General features: G+C 38.4%; 2 protein-coding genes across 2 annotated transcripts; one reads left to right on the top strand and one right to left on the bottom strand.

Moving 5' to 3' along the window:
• The first annotated feature begins 13,682 nt into the window (after window positions 1-13,682).
• On the top strand, window positions 13,683-17,666 carry kpna7 (karyopherin alpha 7 (importin alpha 8)). The gene is made up of 12 exons (XM_040004804.1): window positions 13,683-13,820; window positions 13,912-14,055; window positions 14,127-14,212; window positions 14,468-14,636; window positions 14,807-14,906; window positions 15,119-15,201; window positions 15,721-15,807; window positions 15,913-16,089; window positions 16,287-16,520; window positions 16,893-17,075; window positions 17,199-17,345; window positions 17,514-17,666. The coding sequence occupies exons 1-12, from the start codon at window positions 13,755-13,757 to the stop codon at window positions 17,598-17,600; spliced, it is 1,563 nt and encodes a 520-aa protein (XP_039860738.1). The 5' UTR covers window positions 13,683-13,754; the 3' UTR covers window positions 17,601-17,666.
• Window positions 17,667-18,666: 1,000 nt separating this feature from the next.
• On the bottom strand, window positions 18,667-22,145 carry xpa (xeroderma pigmentosum, complementation group A). Its single transcript, XM_040004805.1, has 5 exons — window positions 21,743-22,145; window positions 21,547-21,652; window positions 20,860-21,025; window positions 19,925-20,042; window positions 18,667-19,830 (listed from the first exon to the last, which is right to left on the bottom strand). Exons 1-5 carry the CDS (start codon window positions 22,011-22,013, stop codon window positions 19,676-19,678), a joined length of 816 nt encoding a protein of 271 aa, XP_039860739.1. The 5' UTR covers window positions 22,014-22,145; the 3' UTR covers window positions 18,667-19,675.
• Window positions 22,146-24,999: the final 2,854 nt, after the last annotated feature.

The raw sequence follows: 24,999 nt of genomic DNA, 5'->3' as shown, positions 1-24,999 counted from the left end.
TAACATGAGCACTTACTTTTTTCATTCATGGACGCTGGCAGGTTTAAAAAAAGGAATGTACAAGTATCTAACAAAAAAGAAAAAATACATTTTCACAGGACTCTGTTCAATCATGTACAAAATTACACACACCCTGCCAGTAATTAAGAGAGTAAGTTGCAAGGTGCTGCTAATCAAATGCAATTAATTAACTGATCATCAGCAAGTGTGATCACCTCTATAGAAGCAGAATTTTTGTAATTTGATGGTTTGGAGGATTTGGTTATGTTAACACAATGCGAAAAGGAATAAATGCATCACCAAACTCACTCCCAGGCCAGAACCTGCAGTGCTCAAAGAAACTGCAATGTTGGTCCAGTCAAAGTCCAGATTTCAACACGAGTGAAATATTGTTTTGGCACCTTAAGAAAGCTGTGTATGTCTGAAAACCTCAATGAACTGATTTTTTTTTTTTTTAAAGGTGGGCTTAAATTCTTCCGGAATTATGTGAAAGACTGATAAAGTAATGAAAATGAATACTTCAAGCTATTGCTTATTACTAAACATTGTTCCCCAAGCTATTGAATCATGTATTATAGTTTTTTATAGGACTGTAGTGAGTCCTGCAGGGTTTACTATCTTAGCTCTGTGCTGCTTAATAAGAAAGACTGACTGCCCAAAACGAATTTTCTGAAATGAATTTTACAGTCCACTTTAGAAAATGTTTAGATACGTGTGGGTGTGCTTTTTTTTAATACATATTAACTTCCCCATTTTTGTCCAAACAGTTATAAAAAATATGCAGCGACTCAAAATGTTACTCAGTAATCTGTGTGCCCCCAATGTGCTTGTATTGCTGCCTGAAAATGTTGGGACAAGCTCCTAATGAGATAAAGGATGGTATCCTGGGGGATCTCTTTCCAGATCTGGACCAGACCATCACTGAGCTACTGAACAGTGTGACATGTCATTGAACTGAAACATAATATCCCAGAGGAGTTGATTTAGGTCAGGTGACCATTGAGGCAAGTCACTGATCTTCTAGGAACTGCCTGCATACTCTCGTCATATGAGGCTGGACATTCTCGTGCACCAGGAGGAACCCAGGATCCACCTCAACAGGTAGAGTCTAAGAGTGGGTTCAAGGATTTCATCCCAATACCTAATGGCAATCAAGGTGTCATTGTTTAGCCCAGTGATAGTCCCTCCCTGGATATACCTCCCCAGACCATCACTGAGCCCACCACCAAACCTGTAACGCTGTAACGAAGTTACAATAGTGTTATCCAAGGTTTCTCCAGACCCTTTCATATTTGTCACTATACTGAGATGAACCTGCTCTTATCTGTAGGACCCACCAGCCTATAAAACCATTTCGTTTTGCCAGTTGTCTCACTGTTTCCCCTCTAGTTCTCATGTTGCTAATTTCATTAACACCAAAGCAGTTGAAACTGATTACCAATCCCCTCTGCTACTTAACGGAGTTGATATCAGTTAGCCTTATTGGCTGTGGAACCTGACATTACATGATGCACTGAAAGCACAAACACATAAGCACACACATGTCCAAGCATGCTGTGTTCAGATTTCTGTTCAGTATGGAGAGCCTATCAAAGCATGGTGATTTCCTCCTTTTAGTGTGACAACTCTTAAGCCTCAAATGTGAAAGATTGACAGGGAGGTTTTATTAAACCTCTTCTCAAAGTATATGTGAGTGCACAGAGGTGTAGACAGCAGCCAAATTTTCAGAACAAAACATGTTGTTCTATATAACAACAACAGATTTCCTCAGGGTTTTTGTCTGTGTGCTCTTTTCTGAAACATGAAACTGCGAATTCAAATATAAAGGATTATATCTTGCACACTACGGGTGTCATGACAACACAGTATCCATAATGATGATGTTTAAAAATGAAATGCTAATATTATTTCAATAACGTGTATATATTGTTTGTAACACTGGCACAGAAATTGCAGTAATTTATTTTCCTCTGTTTGCAGCTTCAAAGCCATTGGTTTCTGGTTTCCTCATTGACAGATGAACCCAAAATAACCAAGACCCAGAGACTATTTTGAATTGAGTCTTTGCATAATAATTGACAACAACAAAAAGGACAAATGCCCTTGAAAAATGATATTGCCCTAATAAAATACTTGAATGCACACATGACACAAATGATTAGTTTTGGTCATTGTTGCTTTGTTAACACAGGCACAAACAAGCACACAGACAGGATCATGTCTATTTTGTGGTTGTGTCACCTCCATCTAGCCGATGATTTCATTTATAGTGAGAGAAACTTCAACAAAGAAGTACAGAAAGACACCGGGATGCGTTTGGCTGTGATGAGAATATCCATACCTGAGGAGTTAGAACATGTGGAGGTGACAGACAATATTCGTAAAAGCATTGGTGAGCGTGTGTGTGTGTGTGTGTGTGCGTGTGTGTGTGTTTGGAGAACAAATGGCAGAAGAGCTCTGGAATGTGTGTCTTATACATACTGCTGTAGATCTACTTGAATGCAGACAGCAACTATGACAATAGATAACATCTTAAACACTTATAAAAACCACACACACACGTGCGCACACACACACATACACACACACACACACACACACACACACACACACATTGTTATCAGAAGATCAGGATATGAGTGATCACCACCTTCCCACATACACAAACAGTTTCCTTTCATGGTTGCTTGTGTGTGTGTGTGTGTGTGTGTGTGTGTGTGTGTGTGTGTGTGTGTGTGTGTGTGTGTGTGTGTGTGTGTGTGTCTGTGATTCATACATATATTACATGTTGTGGGGACTTAAATCAGTCTACTTCTGCTGATTATTCACACATGAACTTTGGACAATGCCGCAAGAATTGGACAATGTCCAATTCTGTCGCAAGAATCGTGTACCCCGGCCTTGCCCGGACAGATTGATAATCTGCTGCTGAGAGATAGACAGCCATTCACACACACAGGCAATTTAAAAGAATCACTGACTCTAACAAACACATCTTTGGATTTGGAAGTAAGCTGGAATATCTAGAGAGAATCCAGTGAGGCACATTGATAACTTCAGTGTCACAGAGTAGTGTGAGAAAGTAATACCCAATGTTGGCTAACTGTTTACCTTTAATACGTTTTTAAAATGACTGACAAATCTTGAACGTAAGCAATGATCACACTTTATCATGAATTAATTCTGTAGCAGTGCAACTGTAAATGACTGTAAATGAAAGTAATTGCAGTTTTAGAAAAAAAAACCCCAAACAGATCTGAAAACACTTGGACAGGACGACACATTCGATTTTAATGGGATTTAGATTAAAACCAGCAAATGTCAATTTTTAAAAAATAATATTAACAGTGAAATACTTCCTATAAAATTCCTCCACCACATCAAAGACAAAGTCTAACGTACACGTATGCAAGGAAAAATATTCCTGCATTCCATTTTTAGTCTGGTTCTTTCTTCCAGCAACTCCAGGCCGATCTTTTGTGCTGGGCCTGGACATGTCAGGACACGTATATCCCGTGAACATCCACAGAGCTAGTGATTTATCTGTGTGACTTTTGTGTGTTTTAATCACGGACAAGGAACACACACACACTCATGCAGGCGCATGCACAGATGCAATGACAGGTGGGGTTTGCAAATGCAGCATGTGTATGTGGGACAGTGGTGCATGGGTGCATGAGTGTTCGTGTCCCTGTAGCCATGTTGAAATCAGGGTCCAGGGTCCTCTTTGAAGGTGTGTTCATGTACACAGACAGGCACACATGCACTGACCAGCTGTTTCTACCCTTTGATGTCTGCACTTTTTTCATTCTACCAACCATAGTTGCATCTCTCTCTCTCATCATTCCCCAGCGCAGCTTTCACCTTTTCATCTCCTATAACTGCAGCTTTTTAAAAAAAACAATAGAAATCCTCTGTCAACGTAATGTCACAGTTTGTGCAGTCTACACAATTCCATAAAACCTTCCTTGCAAACAATTCCTTTTTGCAAAACAGCCCACAATTTACTATTAATGCATTCTAAAATGGATTTTTTAAAATTCGGTAATCCTTAATAATGATCAAAAAACTAATCACAGAAAACTCTATTGGGTGAAATTTGATTCAATTTAATTGTGATTTATGGAGCAAATCACAACAACTATTGCCTCAAGGCACTTTATATTGTAATGTAAAGACATCACAGCATTAGAAAACCCCAACAATCAGACCTTTGTGCAAAGGGATTGATTAGACTAGATTAAAAATCTATTTTGCAAAAGTGTCTTGGCCAAAATATCTCAAAACTTGCACTTCAGTCATATTTTCTTTGATTTGAAATCCACTGTTGTAGCGTTCGGTGCCAAAATTACAAAAAACCGTGCCACTGTAAAAATATGGAAATCTTTTCAAATGTGCGAAAGATGGACCTAATTTATCTTTCAAAGATGGACCTAATTATATGACTCACACTAATTGATCTGTATCATTCCTGAGCACATCTGACTTCCAAAGTCCAGTTCGTTTGACAAGTGTGGTTTCTGCACAGGTGCAGGAAAGCATATTGTGCGCTGGACTGCTTGAAGAGGTGAGTCTTGGTGTGGTTCAGTTAGATTTCATGTAGTATAATCATGAATGTTCACCCAGTACAGCTGCCTTCATGAAAAACTGCTTTGTTAAGTAGTTAACAAATGTATATAAGGCATGTAAGGATGGTGTTTCACTGTCTATAAAATGTCCCCAATAAAGCCAAAAAATGCATGAAATCCTGAAATTCATTTTTCTCTTGAAGTGTGATTTTCAAAGGTGCATGTCGGCACTGTTTTATGAAAGCGAGCCTACGAATTAGAGACAGGAGGCTGGATTGTTACGAGAAGTGTGAGTGCATGTCAGCATGGGAGCAGGGACAATGTGCTTTGGCACGGAACAAGGCAAACATGCCTGGTGTGAGTATAGCCTTAGACCTTGTTTTTATTTAATCCTCAACAAAAAGTTCTGTACGTCTGTATGTCAGTGAGGTATGATAATTATTGTTTAGATTTACTTTACTGCAGTAGGTATGTTTCAGCAGCAAAACGTACTGAACAATGCAGAAATCAAAACGTCTTTTCTTTCATAAACTTTATTAATGGCGTCTCAGAGGGAGGCTGGTGCTGAAACAAGGATCGGTTTCACACACACACACACACACACACAATCTCTTTCAACAAGAACACACACAGAGATGTAATAGAATTACATTAAACAATTTTTTCCATCATTCCAACACAGCTGAGCATTTGAAGTATTTGCACAAGACCTAGTCTCATCTGTTCACTCCTTGATGTAGGCCTACTTGGATTTTTTTTCCAACTTCACAATCAAAAACAGCTGTAAGAGTTTTTTTTAAATAACTTATTATATGACATGAATAAGACGCAAACCACTGTTTTGGTTAATATTTTGTGAGACATCACACATGCCATTATTAGCAAGGCTTGTGGTGAGCGAGTGTTCTAGGTTTGAACTTTTTCACCTTTAGAGTATCATAATACAAATGTGCACATATATGCCTGTTAATACAACATGTGAACCATCTCCCCTTTCTATTATGACTTTCTATAATTACTGTTATTCTGCTTAAAACCAATTGGGCAAGTTGGGCAATACCATTATCTAATTTTAGCTGGAAACATGGGGTTATAGGGTTAACCTCTCCACTAACCTGGACTTTTTTTTTTTACCCTTTTTATTCAAACAAAGGTTAAGAACTGTGGGATAATCTTTTATGCAAATTAGAAATTTTGGAAACAAATAAATGCAGTATTTTTCCGACTAAGAACAATCTCCGGAGTAATCCTTATTTAAAACTTCCTGATCGAAACATTTAAGCATTCCTTTGTTACATCTAAACTGGTCTACTGTACTGCTTGGTATACTGGAATTAGTCATCTATTGCTTGTTTTTAGTATTTTTTTAGTAACTAGCCCAAAATGCTGTCGTCAGATTACTGACTGGGACAGAAAAGAGAGAGGACATTACTCCAGTGTTAGCAGCCTTGCACTGGCTCCCTGTGCATTACAGAATTCAGTATAAGCCTTATATGGTCTTGCACCTGCATATGTGGTAGATATGATGTGCCCTATACTCCTTTGAAATTATTAAAGTCTGCCTTTCAGTCACTCCGGATGATCCCACAGTCAAAGTGTATTTGTTGCACCAATACCTTGGAATGAGCTCCTCAGTCACCTGACACAGACGAGAACTGTAAGCTAAAGACATACCTCTTCTGTCAAGCTTTTATAAACTTCTGATTTCTGAATTAGCTGCTGTTGAGCTATTGAGTTATTGCATAAACACTGTACATACATGTAGCATACATTTTTTAGGAAACTATTTATTCTAGTTTTTTATAAAGCAGTTTGGTTTTAATTGTGCTATATAAATACAATTTACTTACTAACTACACTAATAAGGTTTCATTTTTACTATCCCTTCCACAAAACTAATTTAAACCAAATTCAACATGTGTCTGTCTGCATTGCCCCAATTATAGAAACAAAATTAAAAGAAACACTGATAATTAATAATAATTAATTTTAAAGATGTGTACAAAAAAAATAAAAATAAAAATAAAGAAAATTCATATATTAAATTTTGAAAAAAGCTTTTTATAAACTGATCAGAGTGCTCAGTGCATGAAAGGCACAATTTGCTTTTTTTTTTGCAGTAATCAGATAAATTTGGTCTTTACATTTTTTAATCACACAAGTAATGAAACTGGCAACACCAGGTGTAGTCTTGCAAAAACTGAACTGGTTTCCGAGAATCAACATTTAAAATAGCAGTGTGGGAAACAAGTCACGTTGTTGACGGCAGCACCTCAGATCATCAAAAAGCCGTGTTTTTAACCCAACATTTTCCCATGTTGTAATCTTTCAACCATCTTCCCTTCATCTTGGAGCCATTAAGACCTTCTAGGGTTACTTGGTTTGTCTGTGGCCCAGCAGAGCCCCAGAGCCCCAGTCTTTGTCCAGATCCAGGCAGCAGGTGAATAGGATGCCCATGTAAGGGGCCTCTCAGCCTAGATACACCTGATACCTGGCTCAGACCCCCACAATAAAATCTATCCACCACCTAACCTTCCAAAGACCTGACTGGACTCCTAAAGCCCCCCAACTTCTCTTGACAGCCTGCCAGCTGCTTTTTTTTTTTTTTTTTTGGTACGCACAGACTCACAACAAGAGTGAAAGAAGTTATTGTTGACAGTATCGGCAATGCAGACCCCCCACCACACGCACACACACACACACACACACACACACACTCTGTATGTTGTACGTATGTTCTTAGTTCTGCCCCGTCTCTTTTTTGTATGTCTATGTGGGCTCTGCCCTGTTGTCTGAGCCTCGTATCTGTGTGAACTCTGTGTTCACCTTTGAAGTTCTCTACCATGCATCTCTGCACCCCCTCCGCCCCGCCCTGTCTCTCTCACTGCTTTGATTCCCTTTCTTGTTACGGGGAGTTGGCTGATCCACAGATAATGCCACTTGGTCTCTCCGAGGCTGCATGTTACTTGAAAAATACAAATCAATGTATGATTCAGGAGCAGAGCCTATACAGCTCAGAGCCTAACTAAACTTTGTTAATTTGTGGATTTATTTGCTTAAGTATGCAGCCACAAATTGGGACCAACAGGTGCGCAGGCTAAAAATGGGTTAATAAAATGGATGGATGGGTAAGAACCATGGCACCATTACTGGACTGGGTTAATTGGTGCACTTTTTCCACAAACTCCACGTTTTACAGCGTGTCACCAAGGTGCTGAAATAGCACAGCTGCTTTGAAAGCACACAAATGGATTAAAACAAGACTAACATTTGCATGCTGATGATAGTTTGACTGGACTGGCCCAAGAACAATATAATGAAACGTCTTCATTCCCTTTTACTACATCCACAAACAGTTATCACAGGTGTTAACTATCGCACATCTGTGTCAAGTTGGCACAGCAGTATCTTTCTTTTCAGGACAAAACGCTGTACTTATGTTGCCTTCATGTTTCAGGAACACTCTTATTTTTGGTTTGTTCTCCTGTGCAGTTTACATCTTTGACTGAGAAAAATGAAAACTTAAATTGGATTTCTGCAGTGAATAACTTTCCTGAAACAGTAGCTGTGATTTTATCTAAAATGGAAAATTCAACCTTGACTTTGAAGCAGTTCTGTATTCTCACCAAGCATCAGTGTAGCATAATAAAAGTCAAAAACCTTCATGAAATATTCTTTTTCTCGCTAGTTCACAGAGCGAATGTAAACATTTCAAATTTCCTAACCACAACTGGTCTGACTGCAGCTGGTATCAGTGAACAGCCAGTTTTTTTATAATTCATCAAAAATAAATACACACAAACTTGACCGATTTTGTGTTTACAGCAACATAAACTTGGTATATTTATACATATTAATGTAGCAACATGGGCAAAAATCAGGGAATTATCTGCTAAAAGTACTGTATAGACATGTGGTGTGCATGGCTGCACAGCAGGTATGCTTAGCTCTCCGGATTTATGCATTTCAATAACATGAAGGCAGAAAAGTCTGTTCAACACATTTGACATCAGAGGAGTATGACAGCAGGGCAACACGATCCAGGCAAATTGTTTGGTTCTCCCGATACTAAAGCCTGACTACTTTATATCTTTTTCATACAGTACACCAGAAATGCAAAGAGCTGCATTGAATTGCATTTTTTTAAAATCAATTTCAGTTACTAATATTAAAGAATGAAACGATCCGTTAATTAAACCCAGCTAAAAAAAATGTATTCAGTGTTTCTTAAGTTTTCATATATTTTTTTCCTTAGTTGCCTGATTGACAGTAAACATCTGTTGTGTATTTATGTGAATGTCTGCATTTATGTGCACACGTAACAGTGTTAATGTGTAGTTTTAAAGTAAATGATGAATGGCTTTCGATCTCCCAGCTGTTGAGTCTGTCTATATAGACCAACAACTATGGCTTTGTCAGCAAAAAGAAATGATCCATCAACACACACAAACACATGCACACACACAAACACAATTCTGCAGCCTGGTCAGTAATGAGTATGATGGATTGCACCTGAGGTGTGTCATGTCTGGGTTATTGATAGGCAGGTATTGGAGGGCCAACATGAAATATTAATAGGCAGGAGCTAAATGCAGATCTGACATAGAGCGAGAAGGAGAAAGAGAAGGGCAAAAAAAGAGAGATGTTTGAAATGCAATTGGTTGTACCTGAGGCTTGATAGCAAGTACAAACTGTGCATAGTGATAAAAAAATGCAAGCATTCATGTAAGTTTGTTTGAGAATTTGAAAGATGTCTAATATCAGTATCAAATTTTTGGTTTTCTCAATGGAAATTCCCTCCATCTTTGACACATCTCACATAAACACACACACTCAAATCTCTCTCTGTCACTCTAACCCATATCCTGTTGTGGTTCTTGCTCTCTCCTCGGCTTTGATATCTGAGAACCGCTGACTTTCACAGACAGACAAGGGACACCTTTGTCTTTGCCACACTGCACGAGTGTTTGTCATCGTTTTTGGAAATGCGTTTGTTCGACTGCGTCCAGGCCATTTCTAAAAAACAATAGCGACTAACACACTTAGAACAAGTAAAGTCCTGCCAAGAATCTGTCCTTGGTAATGCACTTTAAACAGCAAAGAGGGCTGCAACATATCTCCCCTGCTAGAAGTGGGGAGGGCATGTTATCTTGATGTCTGTGTGGGTGTGTTTGTGTGTGTGTGTATTGATGCAGCACTGCAGAGCAATCTATACTAATGATTTCCCATAGACACCTCAAGTTGTTCTGAGAATCAGGGAGGATGGGAGGGAGAGAAGTCAAAAGAGACGAATGATAAGATAGATCTATAGGGAGACAGACTGAAAGAAGGAAGGGCCAACACGGAGGAAGGGAGGGAAGTTGTAAAAGGATTATTACCAATATTATCACACTTAATGCACAAGCCACAGTTTAAACATGTGCTACCTTTTAAGCTGCAACATTGAGAGCCCTGCACAGGGTTTATAAGCCATAAATGATGACATTACTAAAAGGTAATGAAATACTTAGAACTTTAGACTTACCTTTTGCTAGTAAGCCATTAACTGTCATTATTAGGATATTAGGGAGGCTTTTAGTAAAAATGTTATGTATAAATGTTGTATAAAGGTAAATGGTCACCTTTACTTATACAGTCATAGACTACAGAGTAGATACACCTGTTTAACTGTTTAACACAAATATCTAATCAGCAAATTGTAGTACAGTAACTCAATGCATTTAAGCATGTAAACATAGTCAAGAAGGCTTGCTGAAGTTCAAACTGAGTTCAAACAGAATTGGGAAGACAGGTAAAATCACTCTGGATGTGGCAGGTTTTTGGCTTAAGACAAGCTGGTCTGATTATTTCAGTAATGGCTGATCTACTGGGATTTTCACATTTTCACAGCCATTTACAGAGAATGCTCTGAAAAACTTCCTTGTTGATGGCCAGGGGACAGAAAGACAGAAAGCAACAGTAACTCAAATAAGTAAAAAATAACTTGTAACAGTAACAACCAAAGTATGCAGAAGAGCATCTCTGAAGGCACCACCTTCAAGCAGATGGGCTACAGCAGCAGAAGACCATACGTGGTGCAACTGATGTAAGAATAGGACATAGGCTACAGTTCACACTGACTCATTAAAAATAGACAAAACAAAATTGGAAAAATATTGCAACAACATTGCAAAGCTCAAATGACCTCAAACTAGTTTCTTGAACAGTGACAGTGAGTTCACTGTACTCAAATGGACTTCACAGTCACCAAACCTGAATCCAGAAGAGCGCCTTTGGGATGTGGTGGATTTTGTGGAATGGGAGATTCAGATGTGGTGTCGGTAAATCTACAGCAACCAGATCAACCATCATGTCAGTATGGACGTCTGAGATCTCTGGGGAATGTTTCCAGCACCTTGTTGAATCTATGACACAACGAAGGCAGTTGGGAAAAGGTTCAAACCCACGTGTATCTGATGAAATGTTTGTTGAGTGTAAATGGCAACTCTCATTCTAGCAGCTGCTAATAAATTCTTAAATACAGTTTGTAGTTTGTAGCCCAGATGCTGTACCAGTAAAAGCTGTACCGCTCATTCAGTAACAAAAATCTTGGTACTAAAAATCTTTTAGAAATACCTCACAACTGACCAATAACGCATCAATAAACAATGTATTAATCACCGTAATGATTATGTGTCTTTTTGTGAGCGTAAATGTCATGCTGCACTTTCATCATATAGTAAAAGTTGTCCGTGCCATTAAAGTACACTTAACATGGTAAAAGGAAAAATATGAAAGGGACTGGTTTTACAGTACTGAAAGTCCCCAAATATGAGAAATCACTTTGCATGTGTCCACAAACTCTGCCTATATGGCAAAATATTAGAGGAGCATTTTAAGAAACTCTACTTTCTTCATATATATCATATTGGCCTTGTCCTTCTGTTTGTTTCCCTTGTCTATATCTACCTCTGTCTTTCTTTCCCTTCTCAGTTTTTATCTGTTTAGCATTTCTAATATATATGTTGTGGGTTTTTTCATTAATTACTAAAATGCATTTATTGTGTTTGCTTGCTTTGTCATTTCATTTGAACTTTTTTGAAATGTTTTTATTTATGGAAAACTGTTAAAATTGAATTGAAAGTGATATTTAGTCATTTCAGTACATTTTTACATCTGTAATTTGGTAAGAAATGTTTTTATGATAAATTATAAAATTGAACTAATACTTTTCTGCTAAGGTCTGCATTGGAGTTCCTGATATATGATACTGTGTTGTGTAAGAGCAAGCATTCCTGCTAACTTGTATGTGGGCTCTGTATGTATGGTGTGACTGTGTGAATGCCTTGAACTTGCACAGTGGAATTTCCTCCAATCACTCCACATTGTTCACACGAACAACGAGTCAAAGCAACAGGGCAGGACAGAAACACCCCACACCCTCAGGGGTGTCTCTGAGGAACCATAAGCACTTCCAGGTCAAAAGTCCAACAGAAACACACACATGGTAGCACACTCTAATTCACCAGGTAATTGTCCAGAAAGTTCACATTTCATTAAACAAGTGGGTCTTCATAGAGAGGGATGCCTTAAGTCTTTGTGTTTCTTATAACACTTTTGCTGAAGGCTCACAGCTGCTTGGTTGTCCACTCAAGGACATTCTGACCTCTCAATGACAATAAAATAAGTTGTCAGAGAGCATGAGAAGTCATTCATCTCTATTATCCTCTGTGGTTTCCTGTATCTGACAGTAACAGTGAAGCAGGACTGAGAAAACAGCAGAGCCGGAGAAACAGACACAGGGAGGGATGACACAAATGGAGAATTTACTTTCTTTTTCCTTGTTTTATAATAAAATTTTTAATGATTCATTCAAATGACTGACACTGATGTATAATATTCAGCATCAAAACCTTTTCAGTATAACATCTGCCTTGTAGCTGCTTGGTGACCTTCTCAGTGGGCTATACAGGTGGGCAGAGGTCGAGCTGCAGTGGGCTGAGCTGTTATATCTGTATAAATAAAGCACATTTAAAGTAAACCTGAGCTGGATAGATTTATGTTTGCATGCCTTATTTATATATATATGTGCGTGTGTGTGTGTGTCAGTTGGTGTGGGAAAGACTCTTGAGGTGCTGCATTAGAGGAAACAACTGTGATGAGCATTGTGTTGTGCGTTTGATTGTAGGCGAGGAAGTAGAAAAAATAGGTGTGTTTATACAGCACAGTACAGCACATGAGTCTGAGCCCTTACAGTCGCATGACCCTCTGCGTGTGTGAGTGTTATCAAGAGGAAGTGATTACTGTATAACTTGGTCAGAGGGAAACCTCTGACTATTGTTCGGCCCTTCCTGGTCATTACAGAGGAAGACGAGACTCCATCACTGTCACTTTTTCTCTAGCTAGCTTTCTCTGTCAGTGACTTTCTTCTCTTTCACTACTTCGATCTATTTATTTTCTCATTTTCACTGTTTAGCTCCACCTTTTTTTTCTTTTTCTTTTATTCTTCATACTAAAATAAACAGCTGAATTAAAACCAACTGTTCGATAGGCACGAACTAATTAATTATACATTTAAAATCTTCTTTTTATTTAGCAGGGACTTTAACTTCGTCACAGTTCTTTTGATCAAATGCAAGCAGTTTGTCTGTTATGTTGTGCTGCCCTCTGCTGTCTAAGATTAATCCTACGCAAAAGCGTCTGCAGCCCCCAGAATTTCCAGTGCGAGGAATTTAGGCTGCTAGCGTTTAATTATTTCTCATAACTGTGTACATATATATATGTATTATTATGCATGTATCATGTGTATTCCAGAGTGCATTATAGGAAAAAAAATATTTAAAAATGGAAATCCACAGCCTTTAATTTGAGCTATGATCCGTATAAAATTAAAATCTAGTAAAAGGCAGTCTGTAGTAGAATTACATTTTTTGCTTTTATTTTATTTTATTGTTTTTGCGAATATTTTTAAAAGAAGCAGTTCGTTCTATTCTTGCTATAGACTGAAAGTGACCTTGCGGGAGCCCTAAACTTCGTTACTTAATTGAAACCTGCACAGCTGCGCTTGCATGAATCAGCACGACTCCTCCAATAATCACATCTAACTTGATTCACCTGAGGCGGCTTTGACAAATATAATCACCCGGCGGTTGGTTTCATTGAGTTTTTATTTCAGGAGCTTGGATTACCGTGCGCTCAAAGGCCAACATGCCCACCAAAAACGTTACCGACGAACGGCTCTCCAAATTTAAGAATAAGGGGAAAGATCCAGCAGTAAGTTGACTATGATTTTTTTTTTTTTTTTTTTTTTTTAGGTTCTATGTAATGGGTTATTTTATCTGAGCTACACCATCTACTCCTGTAGAAACTTCGGGAGAAAAGGATCACGGAGTGCGTGGAGTTGCGCAAAGCTCACAAGAATGAAAATTTCTTGAAAAGAAGAAATATAACGCTGTCGTCCCTCCCGGACGAGGAGGCCCTGTCTCCAGACTACATCCCCAACGAGCTGGTAAGTTTCCAGAAACCTTTAATAACTCTACTAAAACTAGCAGAGACTCTAACAACATACCTGTAATCCAGGTGACCCACTTATCCATTGAGGACATAATTAAAGACGTGAACAGCGACTGCAGGAAGTCCCAGACCCGAGGCTGTCAGGCAGCCCGGTGAGTGTTCAGGGATGATTATGATCTGTCTGATTCTGTCTTCAAATGTAACCCTTGCTTTCTGCCATCTCACAGATGATTACCAGCTCAGTCTGTCTGTAAAGAAAAACATCAATTTCAGGGATCACATGGGACCTGTGGGGAAACCGTAATGGGCGTTTATACAATGTTAATGACACCCAAGAATTTATTGGGTACAAGTGAACTGAGTAAAGCCTGTACCTTAACTTTTATTTTTTTTAATCGTCTCCTCAGGAAGCTGCTTTCTCAAGAGCGTAACCCTCCTCTGAAGGAGATTATAGATGCTGGTTTGCTGTCTAACTTTGTGTCCTTCCTGTCTATGGACGATGAGCCAACTCTGCAGTTTGAAGCAGCTTGGGCTCTAACAAACATTGCCTCCGGGACCTCCTGGCATACACAGCAGGTATTAAAGCTGTCTGATATTAATGTTATGTTGGACAGATTTCACAGTAATCTATCAACATGTTGGATATTGTCAATATTCAACATATTATAGTCACATGTCTGCTTTGGGTTAACCTTGTAACCTCAAGCCATTTTCAGAGCAGACTAAATGTGTGTGTCTACCCTCAGGTGGTGGAACATGGGGCTGTACCAGCTTTCATCTCTTTGCTGTCCTCGCCAATGCTGCACATTAGTGAACAGGCTGTCTGGGCTCTTGGGAACATTGCAGGTTAAATCTTAAATGCAATGTATTGTCATGTCTGGCTTTGCTCTAACAAAGGGGGGTGTTGAAAATGGGAGTCTGAGATGAGTTTCAAAAAGCGCCTCAGTTGCTGAGTAACTCTGAGGTCTTTCCACTAAACAAAGGAATATGGAAAATAAAATCCAGTCTTCTACTTCAGTTTCATTGTTGCTTATGCTTACAATGTAATTACTACTCAGGTGATGGTGCAACTTATCGCGATGTCCTGATTGAGTGCAATGTCATCCCAGCCTTGTTGTCTCGAATCTCTCCAGACACACCGGTCAGTTTTATGCAAGCTTTGTTTGTGCTTGTCATTTTTCTCTTTTTCTGATAACTTCTAAATATTCTGGATTTGAGATTGTCCTGCACTTGGTAGAGTCTAGGTTTAGCTTTGCACTTTAACCACACTGCCAAATCATGACTGGTTTAAATGCATTATGCTGAAAAATATACGGTTTTAATTTGTCAAACTGAAGTTCCCACAAAGGAACTTGACTGCCTTTAACTGGTTCTAGTGTATAGTAATTCATGTTGATGGCTTTCAATGCCAATGAGTGCATCAAATTGGTCAAATGTGATCAAATAAGTTCTGAGGATTATTGTTAATAATAATAATAATAATAATAATAATAATAATAATAATAATAATAATAATAATAATAATAATAATAATAATAATAATAATAATAATAATAGTTATAGTTCAACTGCATGATTCTTCAACTAAAATAGTATTATCAGATAACTAGTAAAATGGTGAAAGAAACTTAGTCTAAACTGTAATTGACTCTAACTCTAGGTTGGCTATTTGCGCAACCTGACATGGACTCTGTCCAACCTGTGTCGAAACAAGAATCCATTTCCACCCTTGTCTGCAGTCCAGCAGGTAAGATCAGGAACTGTTGTATTGACACGTGATCAGATTGCACATCTTAATTCCAAATCCACCAGTTGATAAGCTACTAGCTAAGCTAATCTTCTGCTTCTGTAGATGCTTCCTTCACTGGTCCAGCTGCTTCATCTAAGTGACAAGGACATCTTATCTGATGCATGCTGGGCAATCTCCTACCTTTCTGATGGTGACAATGACCGCATTGAAATTGTAGTGAAAACCGGTATTGTTCCTCGACTGGTGGAGCTCATGAGTCACCAGGAGCTTGGTGTCATGGTAGTGTATACACACACCTACTCTGAACTTAAGGGTCTGTCACTTGAGCATAAGTTAAAAATCTGACATGAGATACGAAGATTTAATACTTCCCCTCTGTCATTACTCAGTGTTGCATTTGAATATGAATGATCACTTCATATAATTTTTCTTTTTTTTTTTTTTTTTTTTTCTTTTCATAAATCTTTGACAACCAGACCCCAGCTCTCCGCTCCATTGGGAACATAGTGAGTGGCTCTGACCTACAGACTCAGACTGCAATTGATGCTGGAGTTCTAAATGTCTTACCCAAGTTAATGAGGCATCCAAAGGCCAGTATTCAGAAGGAGGCAGCATGGGCCTTGTCCAACATTGCTGCAGGTCCATGCAAGCAAATCCAACAGCTGATCACCTGTGGTCTGCTTCCTCCTCTAGTACACTTACTGAGAAATGTGAGTAGCCTTCAATCTGTAGTCTGAATTTAAAGTGTAAAACTGTTTAGTATACCACCTTTGTGTTTACTGGGTTACTTGATCCAACGTAGTTTTAATGAGCCATCACTCTGTGGATAAAGGCCACAATGAAGTGTAGGAGTTTAGTTCTTTTCCAAGTGAAGTTGTGATAAATGGTCTGAAATCAACACCGAAGGTTGGCTTGCAACTTAAACACTTGTGCCGTTCAGATTCTGAGTAAGCTAGCCATCAGTGTGTTAGGTTTTTTGTTTGGACAATTTTCTGTATTAAAGAAAAAACAATTTCACAAGTAACAATGGGCTTATCTGTTCAGCTGCCAAATAATTTTTTAAATATTCTTCCTCGTCTCAGGGTGACTTCAAAACTCAGAGGGAAGCTGTTTGGGCTGTGACAAACTTGACTAGTGGGGCTACTGTGGAGCAGGTAGTCCAGTTGGTGCAGAGTGGTGCTCTGGAAGCAATCATCAACCTACTTCAGGTCAAAGATGCTAAAGTCATTCTGGTCATATTGGATGCCATAAACAACATCTTTATGGTGAGGGCAGAAGATGTCGCAGATTATAAAATGCATTAACTTGGCTAACTGAAAACTTAAAATGCAGTGAGATTTGAGTCTAAATGATACTATGTTTGGTGGGTTTGGCTGTGACTTTTTCAGGCTGCAGAAAAGCTTGGTGAGATGGAGAAGCTTAGCCTTTTGATTGAAGAGCTGGGAGGACTGGACCGCATTGAGATGCTGCAGAACCATGACAATGAAATGGTGTATCAGGCTGCACATAACATAATTGAGAAGTACTTTAGTGATGTAAGTCTTAGCTGTGTGGATGAACGGTTATAATGTAAGCCTTAAACTTTGTAATCTGAAGTTAGGAACTTGTACTAATATTTGTATTTTATTTTTGCATTTTGATTTGAAAGCTGACTAAACTTTTTTTTTTTTTTTTTTTTTTTTTGTCTTCCCCTCTCTATCTAGAGTCTCACTCATGGTGAGAAGGCTGATGCAACAGAGGATGAATTTGCTTTTCAAAGCCCCAATGTTCAGAAAGCCTTTGAATTTTAAAACTGACTATGTTTTGAATTCATGTTGAAAATTTGAATAAAGGAATGATCTCAATGATACTCAACAGTCATGGGTAACTTGGGCAAATCTCATTGCACCTGTGAACCACAGCAAACTAAAATGTTACAAAAGTTTTCCAAAATTTAAAACTGTTAAATCTGCAACTTTTCAAGTGTAAACTTGAATAAGGGCTAGACGTCAACTGCATTGCTGGAATTTGGGTTGCTAGTTTCACTTTACTACTTTCCTGCGCTGTAACTTCATTCTGTGTCACTCTGGGCAAATCATTAGCTTGCAGAAGACTGACAAGAAAATTGGCCTCACTTACAGGTGCTTTATTTCTGCCTCTCGAACATTTGTGGCAATCTCTGCTTTATCCCGTCCCCACCTGCTTCATCTTTACCACCACCAGTGTCTAAACTGTCAGGATCATGTCCTGCTTCCTACAGTTGGTGGTGACTCTGAAGTTTAAAACTGAACATGAGTTGGCAATCCCTCATTTATTGAAATTTAAGCATTCAAGTCTGGCTGACTACACTCTGAACTGGTAATTCAAACAGACACTCTGACGTGCAAACAGTATAGTGACGTACACTTTCCACCTCTCACATGCACTGTTCTCCCATCTGGCAGACTGTTTCGCAGCATCAAAACCGTAACAACCAGACACTGCAAGAGCTTCTTCCCCCAAGCAGTCAGAGCCCTCAACTCACTACCACCAAAGGACTGATATACACATACACCTCTACAAACACCTTACAATACTGACCAAAGGATTCAAACCTTCCACAAATCCACTACAAAATGGACCTGGGAACAATATACTATATTTTGCATCTTGCGCATGTCTTTGTCTTGTCTACAATATCCTGACAATAACTTGAACCTGGTATTCAATACCTACTGCACAATCCACTTTGTATTGTCTGTCCTGTTTATCATACAGTTAGTATTGTAGTTATAGTGCCTTTCTATCCCTTTTACCGAAATGTAGCATGTTATTTATTTGTAAATCCTAGTTATCTCTTGGAGATGTATTTATATACTTAAATGCATCATGGGGGGCTTGGGGTGAAACAGCATTTTGGTACGCTGTATACTGTTGAATTGACAAAGCTCTTGAATCTAATTTCCCTTTTCAGCCCAAGGAAAGTGCTAGGAGGAAGTAGAAGACTAAGTCAAAAGCATGAATTGCCAAAGCCACCCATCCTCTTCACATACCGCTGAAATGTAGTTGAGATGTGGCTGCACACTGATCACGAACTACAGCTTTGCTCTGTAGAATAGCATTACAGACGACCTAGCTAACAGAAGTGACCTAAAAATAAAGCATTTTCAGAACTTTTTTTAATTACATCGTTACAAATAAAGAAATTTACACATTTCCTTAAAGCTAATACAAAATTACATTTATAAAAACCAAGATGTGAAAATTCACAATGGTCAGACCAGGCTGAAGTGTGTGCACTGGTGCATCTGTCCACTGCTCTTTGATAATGTCTTTATCAATTGAAAATTGATACTCTTGGCAGACTGGCACTGGACTGGCTCCCAGAATGCCTTGAGCATAAAGCCATGATGAAAACAAAACTACAGCAGGTGATGTGAACTTCTACTCTTAGACATCTGGCAACAGCTGCAGACTTCTTTCATAACTGCCCTCCTAAGATATGACTTTTTCTAAGAAGGCAGCAGCTTTGGAAAATATCCTATTTGTCACAAGGAAGACCTACAATTTTTTACACAACATTTTACACAAAAAGTTTCAGTATCATGCTTTCCTTGACTTGCCAAATTTCAAATGATGCAGAACAATGAAAAGCAATGTGCAAAGGTATGGCTAAAAATACAACTGAGTCAGCAATCAAGCTAAGATGTGCAACAGCCATTAAAAAAATAACTTACTGCTAATGTGTTGAATACAATGGTGATTTTGGCCCCTATTATGTGAGCTAGGTAGAGCATTTTATTGCTATTTATTATAAATGGAAAAAATACAAATAGGAATTTGGAAACTTGCGTTCCTGTCGAAGCACCAGACATCAGTCTTTAACAGTGTTTGTGGACGTGTGTCTCTACATTTTCTCATAGCTAAGCTCATGTCCACAAGTGAGGCACGTTTTCTTGTAGAGGTCTTCCTCTTCATCTACAACCTCTTCTGGTCCGTACTCATGCTGGTGAGCGGTGGTGTTTTTGGTCCACATACTGCTCCTTACTGCTCTGCGTAGCTCTGATACACGCACAGAGACACACAGCTGATGTTTAACAGTGCTCAGTGTAACCCATTTGGGAGGGGAGAATTTTGGCTCAAAGCAAACACCAACCTTTGACCTTCTTGTTGAAGCGTTTCTGTTTCTGCACCTCTCTGTTCTCTTCTCTTGTTTCTCTGGCTTCTTCTAGAGCTTCCTCTGAACCCCACACCTCCATACATCTTTTCTCCACCTGTAATATACAAAAACCTTTTAGCAGGTCCATAGACTGTACAGGTAAGATGGACACTGGCACCATGATGCCCCCCTTGGAATTGTAAAATTCTGCTTTAAAGTTGAAATTTAAGCATTTCGCTGTAGCCATCTTTGGTTTTGGGTTGAAGCTAATATCTGGAAAACCGAGGACTAGTCAGCCACACTGTAGCCAGTAAATTCTAAATGTTTAAAAGTGATTAACAAGTTATTAAACCAAGTGGGAACTAAGTTTTTTTTTCATAGATCTTTTTGTAACCAAAGGAATCGCCCCCTGCTGTCCATTAGAAAGACTGCAAGTTTAAATCACTTTTACCATCTTCTTCACTTTTAGATTATGTAAAAGAGACTTTTACATAATCTACAAAACATACACCCTAATACATTTACTGAACATTTAGCGGTACTTTGGTTTACTCACACCTCAGCCTCTCATTTCTTGGGTAATAGTATTTTCACATTATTTATGTTATCACAAATCTAATGACTAACGATTTTTAACACACAGTGTGTTAAAATTACAGTTAATTGGTAAGCTTGTGTCATAAAACGTGTGCATTGTAAACTCAAAACAAAACAATTATCTGCTTGTTTTTAGTGAAGATTTGCGAACCAATCACTTCGCATTTTTTATATGAATAAAGTTTCACATACATTAAGCTTTTTAAGACAGAAATACTATATTTAAGTTCACAGTGAGCAGTCTAGCCACACAACACTGAATGCTAAAGAATATTAGCATAACGTGAATATAGGTTAAAAAAGTTGTATGAACTGCCCTTCACATATTTTCATACCTGCAGCTGGAGGTAGAGCTTCATATCTCCCCAACGTGGGTTATGGGGGTTTTTCTTCAGTATAAACCTGAGAGGAGGCTCCCTCTTGTCCAGGTCACAGTCCTTCAGCAGGTAGCGCTGCTTAGCCTCAGTCCTGGAGATCAGCTTGTGCTTTTCCTCATTGTCCCTGAAAAGGAAATAGGTTTAAAATAGATCTTTAGTTGTACGACTATATAAAACAAAGTTGACAGTTATACACAAAAAAAGTTTGAGGCAACTAAATGACCAAAACATTGCACTTTAAAGCCCCTAAATACATAGACTGTGATGGACACCAGCACAAAATGTTTAGGTATCTTAATGCTTAATATAAAATGCACAAGCAAATACAGTAAATGACAGCAAATCATCCTCTTTTTACATTTCGTCACGATGAAGCCTGAGTTTAGTTTTGTTTAAAAAAAAAAAAAAGGTTCAGTACATGTAACATGTAACATGAGGAGGTGTTAATTCATCCTCCAAATTCTTCCAGATCTCAGGGAGCATGACTGTAAACAGCTGTTAAACACCGGAAATCAGTGAGGCTTGCAGGTGTTTATGGTTCAAAGTTTTAAAATATAAGTCACCAAATAAATCTAATAAATATAAAAGTATTAATTGTGCACACAGACTGCAGCAAACACATCAGGTGTGTGTGTAAGTGTATACCTGCAGTTGTCGCACACAGACAGGTCAAAGCTGTTGCTCAGGTACGAGTCCATAAAGGGTTTCTGACATTCATCACACATCAGGTACTCTGGTTCAATCACCGGAGCTGAAAACAACGCAGACCCACAGTGATCAAGAACAAAGGTAAATAGTGTAAGTACGAGACGAGCACGTATTTGTCTAACTAAACACACACCTGGCTGATGCACCACTACCTTGATCGTCTGCTCTCCCTCTATATTTCCCTCCTCGTCGATAAAGAACCCAGCTCCGGAGTCGATGGTCTTGGAAACTTTGGCCGCTGTTGCGCCCTCCACAGCGCACAAAGGACGACTCGCAAGACGGGCTTGTCGCAGCATCAACGCCCGCTGTCGGTTCCTCTCGATTTTAGCCCGCATCGCCGGGGAAAGCTCGAGTTTGGGACTCGAAGCACCACCATCCACTGTCTCGGCCTGTGACGGATCCATGGTGCTCTCTAAACACAGCGATCACGGCAGAGCAATGAATTAAATTACTCTGCAGAACTTACCCCGGTCCCTCTCGCTCCATGCAAAGTCCAGCACTAGATTGTTGTTACAAAACTGACAGCTGTATGCTTCCGGCTTCTTTTTCTTTTGGGTCTTTTGGTGATTTTCAAACAGCTTTCGGGGGCAATACCGCCACCTTCTGTCTGACCCCGTGTGGAGTAAAGCACACCGCTATCGGACTAATAGTAACTGAATTAAAAAACGTCCACATATCTATTTATTACACTTTATATAATAAAATATTGCATATTCATTTTGATTATTATGGTTTAGTGATTGTAAAACCAGAAATTCAATATTTCCAATTATTATTATTATTATTATTATTATTATTATTTTCTAAACTTAGTCAAAAAGAAATGATACAATGTATCCATAAATAAAGCTCCCAATGAGCCAGAGTTTCTTAAAATGTTTCAGTTAATCTTTAGTAACAGCTATCCAGACTTTTTCTTCATTCAAAAGAATTGTCAGGCCTGAAACACAATCTAAACTATCTACAGCATACAGTATCTGAAAATCATGTCTTGAAGAAACAACAGAGGCCCAGGGCCTGACAGGTGCATATGGTCCTTCAGTAGCAACAGGGTTTATGGACCTGATGGTGGATATTAGGAAAGAAGAGCTAAGCAGAGCCTACAGTCATTTGTCAAACACAAGGGAGGCACTGTTATTGTTTGGTGTTACATTTTAGTCAGCGGTCTTGTCAGAATTGATGGATGTACAAACAGGAAAAGTATGGTAAGATTCTGATCCACTGTGTATTATCATCTGGAAAACATCTGATTGGCTGCTCAGATTGGAAGATCAGATTATCTACTAATCAGAAGATTGGTGTTTTCATTACTAGCTGCTCCAGTCTGCATGCCAAAGTATCCTTGTGGAAGATATTGAACCCCGAGTTGCTCTCAGATGCTTTCATTGTAGTCTGTATAGAAAGCACTTAGGTAGAAATAGCATTTAAAAAAATTGTATGAATGGGTTTAAATGGGTCCATGAGTAATGTCATATAAAGTGCTTTGAATACTCGAGTAGAACAGTGCTACATAAGAACCAGACCATTTACTATTAACAATGATCCCAAAGACACTGGTAATGCAGTGAAAGCATTCCCAAATAGAAAAACACACATTACTATCAGTCATGAATTGGCTTCCCCAGAGCTCAGACCTCAATATTAGTGAAGTTATGTGAGATCATCTTGGCAGAGAGTGGAGCAAAACACCGCCAACATCAAAGAAGAGCTTTATATTTGTAAACTTCTTAAAGATTGCCGCAAATTACAGCATCAGCGTAGCATGGCCTGGAGACAATCAGCTTGTGCCTCTGCTGAGTTATTATTAATTTATTATTAATTTATCCAACAGTTATAACCAGTCCTGTCATACTAATCTAAGAGTAAAGCATTTTGACTGGAAAGCGTCATGGAAATATGAATGTAATTTTTTTTTAATTATTTGTAATTTCAAGAAGTATTAGTCAGAGGAATTATGGCTAATATGATATCTCACACCATTCAAAACTCTTTTTCTTAAATAATCTTGCTTTCTTTTTTCTTTTTCTTTTTTCTTTTAAACGATCTCCAATATGAAAAGGAACCTGCACAAAAGTAAAACACTTGCACCCTTAATGGCTTCTAAATATAGTATTTCAAATTATAAATCTTTCTTAATCCTGGTTTTGTGAGAATGTAAACTCATTATCGCTGCACCAGAATGCCACTCATGATGCCACGACTTTCACTGACCTAATGCCGTTGAACCTTTACAGGGCAAAACTCATTAGCTTGTGTGTGTCCACACTCAACATTAGTTATATTCAGTTCAGTTATTCAGTTACTCCCTAACAAGCACATTTTAAATGTCATCATACTTATATCTGTATACAACTTCTGTAATCCTAAAACAGTTCCACCCCAAAAATGATCATTCTTTTATAAGAATCAATAGCACACACATTTACTCAGTTACTGACAAAGACACTTGATACATATATGGGAATTTGGCTGGGGTGATTTTGTAGCTTGTTAACTGGCAGACAGGTACTTGAGTTACTCACAACCTAAATTTATAGGTAGTGAGTAAATGTCCTCAGATATCCCCCAAGAACAACCTTTACCGCTATCCTCAGCTGTCCATTTAATCTTGGTTGCATCTCACTGGTCTTTGCAGCGGGCCATGCCTGCTTTTGTAAGAGGCTTGTGTCTATGTAAAGCAAACCACATCCTGATGGATGACACTGCTAATCTGTGTTATGAGGAAGGTTGAGTGGTAAACTGACCTCCCTATTTATGTGATTTAAATATGTCAATGTCACATTTTGTTAAGAATCTAGCAGGCAAAGTATTCCAAGATCTGCAGAGTAATTCATATGATTTTCATTCACAAATTGCAAATATACTGCAGTTAAATTAGGCTGACAAGGCTGTCGGGAGCATCTATTTCTTAATATTAACTAAAAAAGTTCACCGACATTGATTTTTTTATTTTTTTTTATTTGACCATATAACATTTTATACAGAGATAAATTATATATGTTTTTACAGTATAATACATGTTTCAAGTAGAACATTATAACATTGTTGTTGAAACTGGTCGGAATGAATCTTTCTAAATGCACTCATTCACATACATTCCTCACATTCTTATGATCCATCAAAGCACGAAAAATGTAGTAGTGATACTGCATAGACTGGCTAAATCTGAGCTGGAGTCTGAGAACATTGTGCTGAGTTTTATAAGCTGCTGTATGTTATGACTTTGACATACAAACGCTTACAATCACATTAGTCTCAATTAACGATTACAAAAAAGTAGTATACATAAAAATACACAATAAACACACATTTTGACGTTCGGAATAGTTGGTATCAGTTTTATGGAAATAAACTGTACACTTATTTAAAAAAAAATAAGAATAAAGTTAA

The sequence above is a fragment of the Simochromis diagramma genome, unplaced genomic scaffold (assembly GCF_900408965.1).
Source record: "Simochromis diagramma unplaced genomic scaffold, fSimDia1.1 OVJJ01000487.1, whole genome shotgun sequence".
Lineage (NCBI taxonomy): Eukaryota > Metazoa > Chordata > Actinopteri > Cichliformes > Cichlidae > Simochromis > Simochromis diagramma.
Note: the sequence above shows the minus strand (reverse complement) of the source record. Positions and strands in the feature narration are given on the sequence as shown.

Coding starts and splice junctions, on each gene's coding strand:
- kpna7 (XM_040004804.1), top strand. CDS start 13,755: ATGCCCACCAAAAACGTTACCGACGAACGGCTCTCCAAATTTAAGAAT. Junction 13,821..13,911: donor ATAAGGGGAAAGATCCAGCA/GTAAGTTGACTA, acceptor CTACTCCTGTAG/AAACTTCGGGAGAAAAGGAT. Junction 17,076..17,198: donor CCATAAACAACATCTTTATG/GTGAGGGCAGAA, acceptor TGACTTTTTCAG/GCTGCAGAAAAGCTTGGTGA.
- xpa (XM_040004805.1), bottom strand. CDS start 22,013: ATGGATCCGTCACAGGCCGAGACAGTGGATGGTGGTGCTTCGAGTCCC. Junction 21,653..21,742: donor GGTAGTGGTGCATCAGCCAG/GTGTGTGTTTAG, acceptor CGTTGTTTTCAG/CTCCGGTGATTGAACCAGAG. Junction 21,026..21,546: donor TCTGTGTGCGACAACTGCAG/GTATACACTTAC, acceptor TTTCCTTTTCAG/GGACAATGAGGAAAAGCACA.